Raw genomic sequence first — 18,565 nt, 5'->3', positions numbered from 1 at the left:
GTCTTCGTGTGGAGTCCGCGATGGCTTATGTTCATTATTGAGAACACATCATTCAGGGCTGTTCGGCAACTTCCAGTTGCCTGCATAGCGAGAGCGGCGAGGGCGTTCACAGCAAACGGGTGCACTTCTTGTGCACCGCTCACGAGCGGCGAGCTCCACTTCGACGACACCACACCGCAGTTCACGCACGTAAGAAGCAACCTGACAGCAAGTCCGTATTCATGCTCCTCTCCAACTATATTTAAGCTCCCACTGCATATGTTGCAGTTGGCCACCGCAAGCATAGTGTGCACTGCATCGGTGCTACCACCTGGTAAATTTCGCTTCCTCTCCTTCGCGGGAGTTGATGAGAGGCGCGCAGTTTTTCTTGCATTTTCCTTTTGCCCTCTTCCAATTCTGCGGGCTGCAGAAGCTTCGTGTCGTGGCGCATGCTACCTTTGGTACCTCCAGCAGGCGAAGAGGGCGAAGGGCTTGTTAGGCCTAGGCCTACATCGGAGTTATCGGCGATCGGATCGGCGATAGCGCCGGCAGGCGCCACGATTTAGACGCTTTGCTGGGTTGCGGAGTGCTTCTTGCAGTTCTCAATCAATGTACGTCGCACCTTTTTTCCACCAAACTTGTTCCTCGTGTGGAATTTTCTTCCCAAACAGGCCATCGCACAGCGGACACTGATGCTAGGGCAATAGGGCAATATGGCGGATGGCGCACGGCCGACTGAAGTGGGGAGCAGATGACGAGAAAGGAATTCCGCCAATCGTATGGCGCCCCCAAGTCACCTGTGCTCAACAACGAATAAAAGAGCGCGCTGGGTCCCTTCTTTGGCACGGTAACTGAAGGAATCCAATGGCTGCATAGAGCCTGCATTAGTGGGAAATTGAAGAAAAAAAGACCGCTCTTTGAAATGAAACCAAGATGTCCGCACTACTATGCGTGAAACGGCAGTTGCGTTTCGCAGAAGTGCCGTTTTAGTATTAATTTCGGCTCAAATTTTGCTAGTATCAATGAAATGAAGCAATGCTACAGCTAAAATACTCATCGAATAGTTTAGAAATTCGGTCTGGTTGCGTAAAAAGGGCTGTAGATTTCAAAAACACCATTTTCAAAAAGTCAGTTTTATCGCCATTTTTTTCGTCCCAAAGACCCGTGTCCCCCCTTAAGGACCCTGTGCATGGAACAACTGGTAGATGTGTAGCTGCACGCACTTCCGCTTATATGGAACCAAGTCCACCTGTATTTCTGCCAGTTTTTAGTTTTGCTGTAGGCCGATGAAAGGACTGCAAAAGCTTGAATCAGATCCGTATGTGGAAGGCTCCGGAGCACACGGCACATCATCATGCGAGTCAGAGTAGCTGTTTGGTGGTGGGACAACTTGCTCAATTATTTCGTCATCGTTCAGTTCAGCACAGGACGAAACCGCATTGTCGACATCTGCAAAGCTTTCAAATATAACGGTGACAGGAATCGGCACACCGTAGCCTAGCGGGTCATCAATAATGTCCGCATTTGAGTCCGTTGTGGTAGGCGGCAGTTCAGCCTCTTCAGTTGCAGAGTCGGGCTCATTTGGACTGCGACTCAAGATTCATTTGGAATCAGACTGCGAGGGCACCGTTAGTGCCAATTAGTGCAGCCTATCTATAACTTCACAAGAAAGACTTCTTGGAACCAGCAGAGCACTGTCTGGAACGTAAAGTAAACAAACAAGCACGGCATTGCAGAATGATGTACGCAAGGCAAACTCGACAAACAGAATGGCTATAGTGGGCCAGCACGGGGGTGCCGGAAAAGACTGTGACGATCGCGATGTTGATGTGACCTCAGAATTCTGGAAAAACCTCCAAGATCGGCGGTTAGTAACCCTCAGAGGCGTAGAGCAACAATCAGGGCAAGGCCTCCGAGATTACCATCCACCGTGTAATCTCCGAGGATATACTTGTCTGGTTGAGATTGCCAGAGGAGATAATGTCGGCAGAGCCGGCATATGCTACAGCCAAGGACGGAGTCCGGATAATGGAATGCGGAGCTGGCGGCTGTCCGAAATATCGGGCGTCCTTACACATTAAGTCTACGGGGCCTTTGGTGGTGCCGCAAAGCTGTCCGAATTACCGAGCATGTCCAGATTATCGGTATCTGATTTATCGGTTGGCAACTGTATAACCATTACAGTAGAACCTCGTTGATGCCTTCTCGTTACATGCATTTTCCCAGCGCCAACGTTCGCAATTGAGAAAACAAAAAATTACCTAACAGAGTTATGCTAATTTCTGACCGGTTCATACGTTCCTGGAAAACACGATTTTTCGGCACCGTTGTTCAGTACATTGCCAAACTGCCATCGTATGATACGCTTTCTGCCCACTAGATCCCATGTAAACAAGAAAATGCATGAGGCGCGCACGATCGAGTACAGTATATAGCTGCCTGCCGGGCAGCTTCACCACAATACTCGCATGCCCATCTCACGTGAAAACGCCAGCACGCACTTAGTTTAACATTTCGGCACCAGTAAATCTCCAGGGTGGCCGCGTGCAGCCTTCACAGCTATCACTGCCAATCCTATCGTGATAAGCATCTTCGTCTATCTGTTTCACAGCACGTGGTGCTGTGAGAAGCATAGGGCAGGCTTTTAATAGGCGATAACCGAAATGCACTGCTGCTCCCTGCTGCAGGCTGCAACCGTATGCATTTTCCAGCCGTTAGATCCCATGTGAACAAGAAAAGGCGCAAGGTACATACGATTCAGAATAGTATGTAGCCACCTGTCTCAAGTGAAAATGACGGCACGCACAGTTTCTTAATCCAGTACCATCAAATCTCCGGTCAGGTCATCACAGTTATGGCTGCCAAACCTATTGTGATAAGCATCTTCACCTAATTGGCACTATGCACCCCGCGCTGTAAAACAGCGTGTGATGTGTAGTGTCAGTGGTAACGTACTGCACGCTTTTAGTAGGCGATAATCCAAACGCGCCGCTGTTTCCTGCTGCAGGCAGCACGACATGTGCATCACATTTCGCTTCGGCAGCATCAAGCGTCGCCCACCAGCTCAATTTATTTGCAGTTTCCAGTCGCCCCCTTAGAACACCATGCAATAGGGAAACAACAAAATGCGTCTCAGGCCACCAGAGCACCACCAGCTCGGTGTACTGTGTCGCAATGATCCGTGCGGCGCTTCACATTACGTAGATGTGAACAATACTTGAGTCTGTTTAATTTTTTTAATTACTTCAGATCGTACATTTTCCCGGTTAGTACATTTTCTCTCACAGTTTTTTCCAAAACATATGAATGAAGTTCTACTGTATTTCATTAAAGCAAGTGCATCCACTGGCGCAAGGCGTGCCAGCTGTATTCAAATTTTCTTTAATGTTGTCACCAAATGAAACCAAGAGATAAATCCATTGTGATTCAGGTGCCTTTAAGCGCACTGTCAAACCCCAGAATGAAATCGCCAAAGAAGCCTCACTGGAGCAAAGCAGTTCTGATGCTCCCAGTAGCTCCACCAGGCAGGCCTGCAGGCTCTCACTGCTCTTGGACCCTGCCGCTGTGGTAACAGGTGGCTTGACCCTGTCCGAGGCTAGCTCGTCTGTCTCCATGCTGTCGATGCCTCCATCAGCTGCAACACTGCACACAAGGTGCGACATTTCAAATGGTGTTGCATTGCAGTGAGCCTAAGAAACAAGCCAAAGGTTATTAGAAGACAGGCACAAATTAACACAAACACACATCAAGGAGACAAGAAGGGTGCCATTGTTTTTTTAGGCCTTCAACATTTGACCATATATTGCACAACCCAAATTCAAGACAGAATCGCACAACCAAGATGAAACTAGAAAGGAAACAGATAATGCTTTGCTATTTTCATGCCGCAAGTTCCAACAAGGCACTTTATGCTACAAATGTACAAGGTATGTACAAGGCTACAAATGTGTCAGATACATCTTCGCCTTTTTTAATGTGGTAAGCCTCCAGTATATATCAGTGGCACATCTGTGGCCATCCAGAAAGCACCATGTGGGAATTTGTGGAATGAAAACATTAAAGCATTATCTGTTTCAATTGTGGTTTCATCTGTTGTTTAGCACTTCTGAACAAGTCTTCAAGTTATCTTGTGCAGTATATAGGTGAATATCAAAGGAATAATGAAACAGACAGTAGTGGTGCCTTTCCTGTCTCCTTTGTGCGCGTGTTAATTTTCAACTCTCTTCAAATAGCCTCGTTTCACCAACCAGCCCAACAAGAAACACTCTTACATAGAAAAAAGCACCCCTTGGCAACAGCAGTGCATAAGAACTTGGCATGAGTCGACAGTGAGACCAAAGGCTAGCAGAAAGACACCAACATCAAAAAATGGTAGGCGACACTAATCTTTGACTTGGGTGTCTCTTAGTGGCACTTGCACATCGGCTTTGGTATTCTTTAGGTTAACTTTAGGCGAATGCAATGCACGAACTGAACTCGGGGGCAACTGTTTTCCATTAATTACCCAGCTAAATATCATGCCACTCTCTTGTGTGTGACGTCATTATTTCCACTTTCTACTTCCAGGTTTCAGGAATTTTGACAAAGTCATGCTCACGTGCTTTGGTGTGCGGTAATCAGTGATCTTAATTAACGGTAACTCAACTTGTAACTCAATTTTTGCTCTATCATATATCTACCATGAAACAATGAAACATTAATTTTGCACCGTACTATTTTTTTTCTATTTTTCTTATTTATCTTGAATTTCATCCCCAGTCATCTCAACGATTTCTAATTATTTCTAATTATTCCACACATTTTCATAACTAAACTTGTAACTAAACTTATGCGGCCTATATATTGTAGCGGCACCAGGCCTTGCTGGCAAAACAATCCGCGCGTCGGGTAGCGGCACCAGCCCTCTGACTATTTACTTCAGAGCACAGCGTACAAATGCTTCTTACACTGCGCTTCAGACAATCAGACACTCGTGCACGCTCTTCTCTTTTCTCTCCCTCACCTCTGCGATCTGCGCCTCTCGTGCTGGCCCGCCGCGGTTCCTTACAGAGTGAATAAACACACCATAGCACGGATGTCCCGTCTAGGGCTCCTTCCTTCGCGTGCACCCAACAATTGGTGACCCGGTTTTTTCACGCACCTTATTAACGTAGACTCACCTTTTTGCCCACTGACGAAGACAGGAAACCAACGCAAAGCTGCAATGGAACCGAATCTACAGCAGACACCCAACTCCAGCCAAGCAAGCACAGCAACCGACCACCCAACGAAGTCATCTCTGCTGTCACTCCGCCTTCCACTATACTGGGAACGTTATCCGACCATGTGGTTTTTACAAGTGGAGCCGCAGTTCCAGCTTTCACGGATCACCTCCCAGTAGATAAAATTTCATCACATCGTCAGCGCACTCCCATCAACAGCCACAGAACAGGTAGTGGACATACTAACCACATCCCGCAACGATCCACCCGCACAGCCCTCCGACGACCTCAAGGCAGCCCTGCTCCAAAGAACAGCCGCTTCGGACAGGACGAGGATCCAGCGGTTGCTTTCCACAGAGGAGCTCGGTGACAGATGGCCAAGTCAGCTCTTGCAGTGCATATTACTGCTGCTCGGCACTAGTGCTCAGAACATAGACAGTGCTGTGCTACGCAAACTGTTCCTGCAACGCTTACCATCACACGTCCAAATGGTACTTGCCATAGCCGCAGCTATGGACCTGACATTGCTGGCTGCATTAGCCAACAAAGTGATAGAAGTAGCTACACCAAACCTCTCGGTTGCCTTCGTCAGCACTACCACGCAGTCTCTGCCACTGGCCACCCCTGTCACGACTCCTCAGCTGCATCACCCTGCACCTCCCACCACTGCTCCCACTGAGTTTGACTGCCTTTGTGCCCGGCTCGAGCAACTCATTGCGGCAGCTACTCACTTGGAGCCGCCCCCAGCTCATGGACACCAACATCGACGCTCCTCAGCATCTCACCATTATGGACAGCGTAAACGAAGTGAGTCCGCGGGTCCACGAATGTGCTTTTATCATTGCCGCTTCGGCACCAACGCCTGCCACTGCCTCTTGCCGTGCACCTGTGCGGAAAACCAGCCGGTCAACCACTAGTGAAGACGAGTGGTCAGTGCCAAGAAGCATGTCGCCTCTTTCACGTCGTCGACAGAACCACTGGACAAAAATTTCTCATCAACACCAGAACTCGGGTGAGCGTTCTCCCAGCCACTAAAGCTGAAAGTGCTTCCCCTGCAACATTCTATCTGCAAGCAGTGAACGGAACACACATTCCCGTGCACAGACAACGCTCTCTGATGCTCAACCTGGGACTTCAAAGAATCTTCCGGTGGGTGTTTTTGGTCTGCCAACATTGGCGCCGAGTTTCTAACCACACACGGACTGCTCGTTGACGTCAAGAGCAAGCGTCTCCTTGACTCTGCAACCAACCTATTCATTCAGGGCATTGCTACGAGCGCAACTCATCATCAGACCATCCTCTAGCAGCTGGGCATCTCCACTCCGCCTTCTCCCCCAAGAAGTGAGGAGACTGGAGACCACACGGAGACTACCGGTTTCTGAATACCAAGACCGTTCCGGACCGGTACCCACTGCCAAACATACAAGACTTCACTTCGCCTCTGCATGGTGCAACCATCTTTTCCAAAATGGATCTGGTTCGAGCCAACCATCAAATTGCCATTGCGGAAGCAGACATCCCCAAAACAGCAATCACCACACCATTCGGACTGTTCCGAGTTCTTAAGAATGCCATTCGGACTTCGCAATGCTGCACAGACCTCCCAGCCGTTTTTGTCTTTCCCCTTTCCCTGGTGTGCCACCATTGGAACGCCTGTTACGCGGCCGTACTGAAGCGAAGGAATAAGCGACACTTTGGGCTAGTTTGGCTGCACACTTTCCTGCTCTTTGCACATGAAAGGGACACGGTATTTCGTTACAGCCAAATATTGAATGTTTAAGAGCATGAAAATAATAGTAAAAATTTGTTAGTTAAGTGGAGTTTAATGGCGCAATAGCGGCTAAGGCTGTGCTGTGCCAAACACGAGCTGTTTTAAAATCCAATTTAGGAAGGAAAAGGCTGTGTTAATATACTATATTTTCTGCAAAAATCCAGTGTCATCTAGAAATTTATGCATGTCACATAATGGGATTAACGGATCATCACCTAAAATTAGAGCAGGGTGTATAGGTATGTGTAGTTGATATAATTTGTGCAAAAGTGCTCGTATGTGCATTTCAATGTGTGTACATGTCAGTAATATGTGCATAACTGTTAGTGGCTCTTGACATTTCTCACAGTTGGTGTGTCTTCTTTTGTAAGTAAATAATTTTGTGTGACGTGTGTGTGCCCAATGCTTAGTTGGCATAAAACTACTTCGAAAAACCGCTCCTCATGATAATGTGACTTCCATTCGCCAACTATGGGTTTAGCATGATATAGCTTGTTGTCTGCACAACGGTCCCATTCATGTTGCCATTTTGATGTTAACGCTTTTCTAACTGCACGGATGCTATCTTTATACGGAAGTGTTGTGTTTGTTATGTCTTTGTACACTGCCATCGATGCACACCTATCAGCTGCTTCATTACCCGGTATCCCAACATGGCTTGGAATACAGCAGAAACCAATTGACCTCCTGTATTTGTTGAGCATAATCCTAATCTAACATAATCCTAATCCATAAGAAAGGGGACGCGAAAGACTTGAAAAATTATAGACCGATCAACTTACTGTCAGTTGCCTACAAACTATTTACTAAGGTAATCGCAAATAGAATCAGGAATACCTTAGACTTCCGTCAACCAAAGGACCAGGCAGGTTCCGTAAAGGCTACTCAACAATAGACCATATTCACACTATCAATCAGGTGATAGAAAAATGTGCGGAGTATAACCAACCTTTATATATAGCTTTCATTGATTAAGACAAAGCGTTTGATTCAGTCGAAACCTCAGCAGTCATGGAGGCATTACGGAATCAGGGTGTAGACGAGCCGTATCTAAAAGTACTGAAAGATATCTATAGCGGCTCCACAGCCACTATAGTCCTCCATAAAGAAAGCAACAAAATCCCTATAAAGAAAGGCGTCAGGCAGGGAGATACGATCTCTCGAATGTTATTCACAATGTGTTTACAGGAGGTATTCAGAGACCTGGAATGGGAAGAATTGGGGATAAAAGTTAATGGAGAATACCTTACTAACTTGCGATTCGCTGATGATATTGCCTTGCTTAGTAACTCAGGGGACCAATTGCAATGCATGCTCACTGACCTGGAGAGGCAAAGCAGAAGGGTGGGTCTAAAAATTAATCTGCAGAAAACTAAAGTAATGTTTAACAGTCTTGGAAGAGAACAGCAGTTTACGATAGGTAGCGAGGCACTGGAAGTGGAAGTGGTAAGTGGTAGGACAGGTATTGACTGCAGATCCGGATCATGAGACTGAAATAATCAGAAGAATAAGAGTGGGCTGGGCTGCGCTTGGCAGGCATTCTCAGATCATGAACAGCAGGTTGCCATTATCCCTCAAGAGAAAAGTGTATAACAGCTGTGTCTTACCAGTACTCACGTACGGGGCAGAAACCTGGAGGCTTACGAAAAGGGTTCTACTTAAACTGAGGACGACGCAACGAGCTATGGATAGAAGAATGACAGGTGTAACGTTAAGGGATAAGAAAAGAGCAGATTGGGTAAGGGAACAAACGCAAGTTAATGACATCTTAGTTGAAATCAAGAAAAAGAAATGGGCATGGGCAGGACATGTAATGAGGAGAGAAGATAATTGATGGTCATTAAGGGTTACAGACTGGATTCCAAGAGAAGGGAAGCGTAGCAGGGGACGGCAGAAAGTTAGATGGGTGGATGAGATTAAGAAGTTTGCAGGGACAAGATGGCCACAATTAGTACATGACCGGGGTAGTTGGAGAAGTGTGGGAGAGGCCTTTGCCCTGCAGTGGGCGTAACCAGGCTGATGATGATGATGATTTGTTAAGCTCCACCATGTTTAATGTCTCCTATCAGGGGTTCACACTCAGATTTCAGATGTAGAGCCTTCAGTGTGCCTAAAGAACCAGTGCATATGATTGCATTTTTGTGTATATAAGTGATAATCTTTTTAACAACAGCCCATATAGCGTAAACTTCGGCTGTGAAAACAGAGGCGTGTTGTGGCCAATCGAATGCAGTTGAACCCCATTATACGACTTTCTTGGGACCACGAAAAAGCGTTACAAAATGCGGCCGTTGTAAAATCTGAACAAAAATGATGCCTATAAAAATACTACTTATTTTGCACGACGAATTTACAAGAAACTTCAATGTAAACTACTAACATACTCTGCAGAACTTGAAAACCCAAATTACCAAAAAAGTAAATGCGATAAGAATTAATGCTGCGGTACAGGCACCAATCATGCTTTATTCAAACGAACCTTTACAGGACTCCACTTTCCAATGCGCGATTCTCGCCAGCCAGTGCGAACTTTAAAAAAAGTCGGTAAGTTTCTTTTGGACCTTGTTTGATCCATGAACGAAGAGCTCTCGCTCGAGTTGGGCAACGTCCAAAAGGAGGTCCTCTGTGGCGTCGTGCGAACAGATGAAGGCCAACTTGGTAGGCACAGGCACGGCATCTGTGGCGTCGTCGTTGTCCTCGTCCGATGTCGCAGCGGTGTTGGCACTAGGCAAAGCCCCCTTGATGGCGTCATCCAGCGACACCTCGCCGCAGATCGCGACATTGTTGTCGGCCTCCACGTACTCGGCGAGTCGTGGCGAGGTTTACACCCTCGAAATCATCGTCGGCGAAGCCTGCATCGGCCTCGAGCGGCATCGAGGTTGTTCCGTCCCCAGCAGAGGAGGCAGTCTCTCGCTTAAAGCCACAGTGCTTGACCGAATTAATGATTATGCTTCGCGACACTGTGTTCCACGAACTGGCAATAACATGTATGGCGTCAGGTACAATCATCTTTATTCCGAATCGCTGGGCTCCAGAGCCGCCAGCCGACGCTGCACTAACCGCTACCAGTACCCTTGCTTGATGCACTTAATTATGCCAGCATCCAGCGGCTGCCACCAGCTTGTGCAGTTGGGCGGAAAAAAAAAACGTTTATGTTCCTCAGACTGGACGTATCGAGTGGGTGGCATGGTGCGTTGTCCACGCAAAGCAATATTTTCCTCGCCTAAGCACCCATTTTGTTATCCAGCTGCTGCAAAAAATTGCTGAAGAGCGAAGATGTCATCCACGCCTTTTCATTGAAGTTGCAGCTGCATGGCAGCGTCTTCAAGTTCTTAAGGGGGGACATGGGTTCTGGAGATTATTTCCTGCATCTTATGGCCAAATCTGATGAAAATAAACAAGCTTACTTAGTTTTTCGTGCTGATTTCAAATATGCAATAATCTTTCTTGTAGGTCAATTAGTTCAGGAGATTGACAGTGCTGCCACTCTATTGTTAATGTAAGAAAACTGCTCAGCGGAAAGTGAATATTATTCCATAGCTAGATACTATAATGTGCAATAACTGCAATGCTGCAAAAAGTTTTCAAATGAAATACTAATTAGCCATTCTGCAGGTGATCAAAATTCTTTTCTTGACCTAAGGCTACCACACCGAAAGAAAATTAATAAGATGGAAATATACATGCACACAAATATGAAATTCTGCTCTCAGCACTTTGTAATATGCAGATTAGGCTTTCTGCTAAAGAAAGAATTAGTGCTCTAGCTGTTCTAGATCATGAGATATCACTCCGACAGTCTAGTGAAGTAACCCAAAAAGATGTTTTGAGAAAAGTGAGAAAGCGTGCAAAATTCTATTTTATTTACAAATTTACAGCTGGAACAGCTCAGTAGGCACCAGGCATGTAGTCCTGCTGTCTCCCAGCCCCTGTGTGCCGCTTTTTGAGGGACTGGCGCAAATTTTCTGATGCGTTGCGCTTCTTGGTTGATGCTGCCAATTAACGCCTATCTTTCTCGGCCATGCGGGCGCGACTTTGCTCGCTTGGATTTAGACATAGTTCTTTCATTACGTCCTTTGAGGCCCTTGCACTTCCTGCATTGAACTTTAATACTGCCTCTGCCATAGCAGCCTCCACCATGAATAAAGAAGCATGCCGGTCTTTTGGCGTCAGTGCCCAGATCATCGAATGCAGGCTTTCGTTGTTATTTTGCGTTTTACCACGCTGGCAACGTTGCAGCAGTTTCTTGTCTGAAAGACATTCATATATGGGACGTAAAGCCTGACCCACATGAGGAGGAAGCTTTCGAGGATGTTTTGGAACCGGCTCACTCTTGGCCACTGCAGCATTTTGCTTGCACCAGGAGTTTGGCCCTGATGGACAAAGACTGTGATTAGCCACATCATCGTTTGATGTCACGTGATGATATGTGGCCATTATTGCATTTTGAGTGGCATCTACATCTCCTTTGTGTGTCTTCAGAAGCCCATCCATAGTATGAGGTTAACTTGGAGATCAAGTTTGCTGACAAGCAGCCCTTTCCACCAAGACTCTCATGTCCAGGGCCTTTGTGTTTTGCCACCAAGTTGCACAAAGCCGTCCCCATGCGCTTTTGCACGATTCACGCAGTCCTCCTTTTCAATTGAGATATACCCATACACTTCATCATCTTGTAAAGCGAGACAACTGCGGCCGGCTGTCCCTGTCACAAAGCACAGTTGTATACCACAGATTGTGCCGCTCCAATGATCGCCTGAAAAGGATGAGGGCAGCTTCCATCTCCATCTCCCCAGCTTTCTTATTAGTGTTCTGACACTTGTGGCCATTCTTCCAGGCTCCATAGGAAGGGTCACTCTCCTTAGGCCCCAACTCGCACCCAGCACAGAAATTGCTCAATACAACAAAGCCGAGCACAAGTCCACTGAATAACACGATCACGGTGCCGATGCCGATATGGGACGTATGACCGCGGGTCATCCATGACCCGTCATACGACACCGCGATGTTCCCAGTATGACCCACGTTCGGTTCGGCGTAAAGTTTGTGAACCGACCACGCGCACTTGCTTGTCAGATTACGTGCCGCGCAATCGACCGCTGGCGTCAACTTCGTCTTCACGTAGCTCTGCCACATTTTCGTGGGAAGAGCCCGACGGCTGATGCCCATCAACGAGAAAACTTCATTGAAGGCGGTCTGCCGGTTCCCTGTTTCCTGCATGGCACGCGTAGCCAAAACATTCACAGTAAAGGGTTTCATTCGTTCAGCACGGTGAACGAGCGGCGAGCTCCACACTGACGCAATCTCTCCACAGTTTGCGCACATAAAATGCAGCTTCACACCGAGTCCGTATTCCCGCTTGTCTCGGACGATTTATAAGGCACCATTGCAGATTTTGCAGTTCACAAACGTTAATAAAGTATTTACGGCACTCAAATCCACAATCGTAAACGTAGTCGCATCAGGCGGGCGAAGTGCATCGTCAGTACTGTCACGCACGAACTCGCATTTCCTCTCCGCCACTGGAGCGGAAGACAACTCCGGTAGCTTTGCTTTGGCTTTCGCTTCCTCATCCTCCAGTTAGGAGGGTTGCCGGTAGATCGTATTTTGCCATACGCGAGCGCTCGGCAAAGGGTCCGCGGCAGACGGACTTGTCACAGTATGGGACTCTTGCATTGCCCAGGGGGAGGTGCGAAAATGGTGCTGAAAAGCGCCCTCTGTCCTGAACTGGGTAGTACGAAGCTCGAGCATCTGCTTCGGAAAGCATGTTTACAATATGGACCCGCCACTTTCGGCTTTGTTGTACCACGGCTTCCAGCGAATATTGGGCACCGAAGATTTTTTTCAGGGGTGGCACGCTGCGTAAAGGCAATAAATTATGCAATGCCAAATACGTGTACACCGTTCAAGAAATAAGCAGCAAAGTTTTAGCACGGTGTCAATCGCAAGTGAAGCGAGGAGATTTGCACACACCTGGTCACTTCACCAGTTCGACCAGTCAAATTGTTAATTGTCGCTGTGGCTGGGTCTTGAATCGTGAATCGCCAGCCATGCCTGCTGCTATGTTGGTCTGCCGTCGAGACTGTAGGTGCAAAAGACCGAATTTTAGAACGCAGATAATCAAGCAAGCTTCAAGACGGGCAAGGCAGTCAGCATGGCACAAAGTTTCACTTACCCAGCACGACGAACTGCAGCTATTGCAGCGCGCCCGACGCTCCACTCCACAAGGCCTTGAAGGAAAACAGTAGAATCTGATGTTGGGATTCAGGCCTTCATGCTCAAGGCAGCCCACGAAGCAGAAGTAATGATGGTGACACTTTTTTGAGGCTGAGCTAGGTCTCTCCGGATCGGCATCACCGATTCCTTCTGCTTCCACCATTACGTGTCATGGAGAGTCCGTTTTCGTTAAACTATAGGCTGCGGCTAGCTTACAGCGTGGTCGGCGTGGTTTCTGAGAAGTGACGAAGCTTTTCGCACTCCCAACAGGGCAGAAAAAAGTGCGAATCGACGCAAAACTCGGGCTAGAAACTTGCTTCGCCAAAGCTAGGGCTCAAAACTACCCAAGCCCCAGATAATGTTTCGTGTGCCGCCACCAGGTGCCGCTACTATACCTCAAACTCCAGCGCAAGACACCCGATAGCCAATGCGGTCGTTAGGCCTGCCGTTGCTGCATCGATGATTTCGGCATCGGACGCTGAGGTTGTGGCGTCCTGGGCGTTTTGCAGTGTTCAGCAGCGTTTTTTGAAGTTTTCGATGAGCGTCCATCGCACTTTTTTCGCACCAAACTTGTGCCACGGTCGAAATTTTCGCTACGTTTCAGACATCGTGTTGACACTGGGGCAAGATGGCGCACCTCAACACGCGGTTCCAAGCGCGGAGCAGACAATGGCCATGCAGTTCCGCCAATCGGGAGGCAAGCTTAAGTCATGTGCACCGAGTGACGAAGGAGGGCATTCTAGTACCTTTTTTTTCCGCGCATTTCCTAAGTGACCAATGGCTGAATGGGCCCATTCTGGCAGGAATTTGAAAGGAAAAGTCGCCTCTTTCAAATAAGACCAAGATGTCCACACTAGCACATATGGAAGAGCAGGCGCGTGTTTTGGAAAATGGGCGGTTTCAGCGCAAGTTCTGCCTGAAATTCAGCTAGTACATATCGTATAAGGCATCACTGCGGCTGAAATACCAATGTTATCGGTATGAAATTAACAATGTAGATGCAATAATAGCTGTAAATTCAAAAAATGCAATAAAAAAAATTCATTTTTTCACGATTTTTGGTTGCTACGATCCGTGTCCCCCTTTAAAGCACCATGGCTTTGCAAACTTTCCAAAAAAAAGCACGGGCAGCCTCTCAGAACCGTCCTCGTTAGCACAGAATAGTGCCGTCACACGCTGTTTACTACGCTTGCCACCATGACAGCTGTCGCCTTTAAACGCAAGGGTTTGCTCGGGCTGCATATGGTAAAAAAATACCGCTCTCATCGGTGTTGAAAACGTCGCAGGGCTTGTATGCAGCAATCATCTCTGGCAGCGACTACATCCACTCGTTCACTGTCAAAACGTCCATGGAAGTGCTTTCTCCGCAGAACGGCTGTACACAATCCTGTTTCGTTTTTTAAAGCGATACTGCCACCCGTTCAATGCCTGAAAGTCATCGATGCCCAGACGCAATGTCACAAGGTCTGCCTTTTCTTTTAGAATGACGCCGTCAACGTTGATTGCAGAACTCCGTGCTTGATGCAGCCACTTGACGAGAACTTTTTCTAACTTTTCCTGCTGTCCTTTTTGTGCTTTCCGCTCAAGCCCGAACTTGTTGGCATTCTGCAATATCACCGCTTTGTTTGCCAGGATCGTCTTAAGCGAAGATTCGGGTATCTTAAAGTCCCGGGCAATGCTGGCTTTCGTGACTTCATGCCGCTTTTCCGCTTCCTCGATAATATTCAGCTTATCGCCGAGTGACAGAACTGTCCGCTTTCGAGACATCGTGCATCACGTTGTTCTACACAACTCAAAACCTCCGCTGAACGCTGGTAGCTAGGATTACAAGGAACACGTGCGGTAAACCTAGGCCTCTCCGCGCTACCTTGTCGGCGATCTGCTGCTGGGAAACTGGAAGGAGTAAAACGCTTCCCCAACGCGACAAGAGGCAACGCCGCCGAGAAGAGAGGGAGAAAGTGATTGTGGAGAAGAAAAGGCGCTATTTCAGCACAGCGGCATCGCCGGCGGCTGCTGGTGGGGAGGCAGAGAAATGCTTCCCCAACACGACAAGAGGTGATGCCACCGAGAAGAGAGGGAGAAAGTGATCGTGGAGAAGGCGCTATTTCAGCACAGCGAGCGTCGCGGGCGACTGCTGGTGGGAGAGAGGAAACAGAGGGGAGAGGTTGAGACGGAGCGAGGAAAGAGACCTGCGGCACTTTTCTTTCGTCCGCAATTCCATCCCACACTTCGCGAGGGTCGTCGTATAACGCGAGTCAGGCGTAAAATTGCGTCGCATAACCGGGGTTTTTAATGCATTGCTTCTATGGGGACTTTACCGGGACTGCACTAATCTGTCGTAAAACCCGGGCTGTCGTAAAAGACTTACAACCGGGGTAACACTGCACTTCTTTCCCAATTTTCCTTTACAACACCCACATCCACCTGTTCTTTTATTTTAGAGCCATCAGTGTTATATTTTGTTGTTTTGATATTTGTCCTGAAGAGCGCGGAATTCTTGTATAATGTGTACATGTGGCGTGTCTCTTTTCTTTAAATGTGTTAACGTCCAGTTGCATAACTGTGTGAAATCGTACAAAGGGGGCAACCGTGTGGTCTTTTGGTAATCTGGAAAACTTCATGAGGAATGTCATAATCCTGACAATATTGCTCATACTGCAGGACAAGTGGCCTAATCATGTTTGGTTTATTTGTATAGTGTAAGCATGAGTTGCATTGTGTGAGGATGTTGTGGCATATGTGTTGCGGTGATGACTGAATTCTGAGTACGTAAGAAAAAGTGAGTAATGCTCTGCGCTGCTGTAAGAAGGGTTCATTACACTCAACGTATAAACTTTGAATAGGTGATGTTCTGTAGGCACCACTTGCCAGTTGCAGTCCAAGCTTATGTACTGGATCAGGTCGTTGGATGTAGGACTGTCTGGCTGAGCCATAAACCACGAAGCCGTAGTCTAAAAGGCTACACACAAGAGACCGGTAAATACGTAAAACACACGTTAAGTCGGAACCCCAGTGCTTATGAGATAACACTTTGAGGATATTCAATGCTTTATTTGCTTTAATCTTTAGTGTATTATTGTGGGCTAGGAAGTTTACTTTTTCGTCAAAGAATACTCCCAAGAATTTATATTCTTGTTTTACCGGCAGCGCGACATCATTCAATTTTAAATCCGGGTCTAAGTACAACCGTCGTTTTTGCGAGAATAGCACTGTAACAGTTTTTTTAGTAGAGAAGCGGAAGCCATTTTTTCTCAGCCCACTCCATTAGTTTGTTTATTGTTATCTGGAGCTGCCTTTCACATGTTGGTAAGTTTAAGGCACGGCACAATATTTGCAGATCATCAACATACCATATGGAGTGCGTAACAGCGGGGGGAATGACTTTGTTAATAGAGTTCACTTTTACTAAAGAGAGTGTTGTGCGAAGTACGCAACGTTGTGGCACGCCGTTTTCCTGGATAAATGCGAGCGAGAGCACAGTGCCTAGATGGATTTGGAATGTTCTGTTGGAAATAAAATCAGCGAGACAGTTTAGCATTTTGCCACAGATTCCTAACACTGCGAAGTCCTGCGAGATTCCAAATATCCAAGTGGTGTATACACTTTTTCTATATCGAAGAAGACTGCCGCCAGGCAGTGCTGTTTGGGCAAGAATGCTTTACGTATTTCGTGTTCAAGTCAGATGAGGTAGCCCATCGTCGAACACCCTTTTTTATACCCGCACTGATGAAAATCAATGAAGTTCTGTACATCAAGCGAGAATGTTAATCTCGTATTTACGACACTTTATATAATTTCGCCAAGCAGCTTGTCAGGGCAATGGTTCAAAAATTGCTTGGGGGTGCGGGGGATTTACCTGTTTTTAATAAAGGCACAACTATTGCATTTTTCCAACGTAATGGCATGATTCCAGATTCGAATACTTTGCTCCTGGTCGCGGGGGTCCAGGGTAAGCGTTTTGTTGCTTGCCAGTTTTGTGGTCACGTTGGGCGTCTTCAGCTTGTTGGCCCATGACGGTTCGAGCTCTTGGAGCGCCCTGTTTGTTGGCTGGCAGATGGTTCCGGGCGTTCGGATCCTGCACTGAACTGTAAGTGGTGGTCTACTCGTCGCTGGGATCATGCTTTGCGTTCAGAGGTGGGCTTCGTTGTTCTATGGAGGTGGCGGTGCTTGCATTCCTGGCTCCCGGACAAGTGCAGGCATTGGCAAATGATGCAGACTGGAGTGCATGTTGGAGTTGGCTTCTTTGGGTGTAACTGGCCGCATCTGGGGCACTTATATGTCCTAGATTGGATACAGACATCCGTGCTGTGGCCTATGGTCCAGTAGTTAGTGCAGGCCTCCCCCCTTGGTGTATAGAACATGCACAGATGCAGGCCTCATAAACAATTTTTCGGGGGATGATAGCTTGACCAAAGGTGATGAGTATCGAACATGTGAGCCTATCCGTCAAGCATCTAGTATAGTAGCATGGGAGTTGCGGGCATTCACGTCTGCCAGAAGTTGTTGTGGTGATTCTTTCCAGTAGGCATTCATAAGAATTCCCCTAGCTGAGCCATCAGGGGATGCAATACATGCCATCAGGGGGTGCAATATATGCCGTCATGGCATACTCAAGTTGGTCATAGATGGTGTGCTGGAGTTGTACGAGCTTGAGAGCATCATCTTGATTCGCCGCAGGCACTATGCAAGTGTTATTGACCGGGTGAATCCAAAGTGTCAGCGTAGATGGGTCAGTCAGTGCAGCGGCCTGCATGAGAGCGGTGAGGAGGTAGCGTGGCTGGAACATCGTCAGGTCAAGGCATCCCTGGAAGTGGAAGACGACTTTATATTCGTCTGGGGGAAGAGCCGACAGTTGGCTTTATCTTTTGTGCAGCTGTACGGAGCACGTGTAGCTGCGTCGATGAGCTGTGTAGTGTGGGAGTTGTGGCGGTCTCCCGCAACTGACTCTTGGGTCGCTTTTCTGGTTTCCCGGTGGTTCGCTTGGGTTCTTAGGACTTGTGTCCAGTCCCGACGGTCATACTGGCTCGAGTCCATGTCCGTGCTTTGCATCTGAACCTCCATGCTGGCCACAGTAGCGGAGGTTGCGTCGCAAAGCGTAGCACAGCAGTGGCGCAAAGGGGCCAGGTTTTCGGGCCTGGTGTCCCCCCTGGGGCTCGCCCATACCTCAAGAGGGGTCAGTAGAGAGTGCTCACCTGTATGAAGGTGTTGGTGTTGTTGTGGGCACTCGAGATATCAGCAATTGGCAATTTTTGCTGTCACAGTTGTGGGAGATACGGGGTTCTCCTCCGTACTCTTGGGACAAAGGAACGACAACACAGTAGTGCAAACAGTCACAAGGGCATTTATTGCACCTTTCATGGATCAATGCCTGCTAGCCGAGTTCATATCCCCAAAACATGCC

The 18,565-nt window shown here is 47.6% G+C and overlaps 1 protein-coding gene across 4 annotated transcripts in view; it reads right to left on the bottom strand.

Annotated features, from left to right (window-relative positions):
- Ube4B (Ubiquitination factor E4B) overlaps positions 1–18,565 on the bottom strand; it is a 438,127-nt gene that overhangs the window by 364,666 nt on the left and 54,896 nt on the right. For 3 of the 4 annotated variants that reach the window (XM_055072695.2, XM_055072686.2, XM_055072679.2), the window contains exons 3-4: positions 12,922–13,030; positions 3,464–3,621 (exon numbers count right to left, since the gene is read on the bottom strand). In XM_055072695.2, the coding sequence (XP_054928670.2) occupies positions 3,464–3,621; positions 12,922–13,030 (267 nt within the window). The remainder of the gene's footprint in view (positions 1–3,463; positions 3,622–12,921; positions 13,031–18,565) is intronic. The other variant, XM_050183471.3, reaches the window with a different exon arrangement.

This window comes from Dermacentor andersoni, chromosome 3 (genome assembly GCF_023375885.2).
Source record: "Dermacentor andersoni chromosome 3, qqDerAnde1_hic_scaffold, whole genome shotgun sequence".
NCBI classification, from domain to species: domain Eukaryota; kingdom Metazoa; phylum Arthropoda; class Arachnida; order Ixodida; family Ixodidae; genus Dermacentor; species Dermacentor andersoni.
This window is presented reverse-complemented; position numbering and strand designations above follow the sequence as displayed.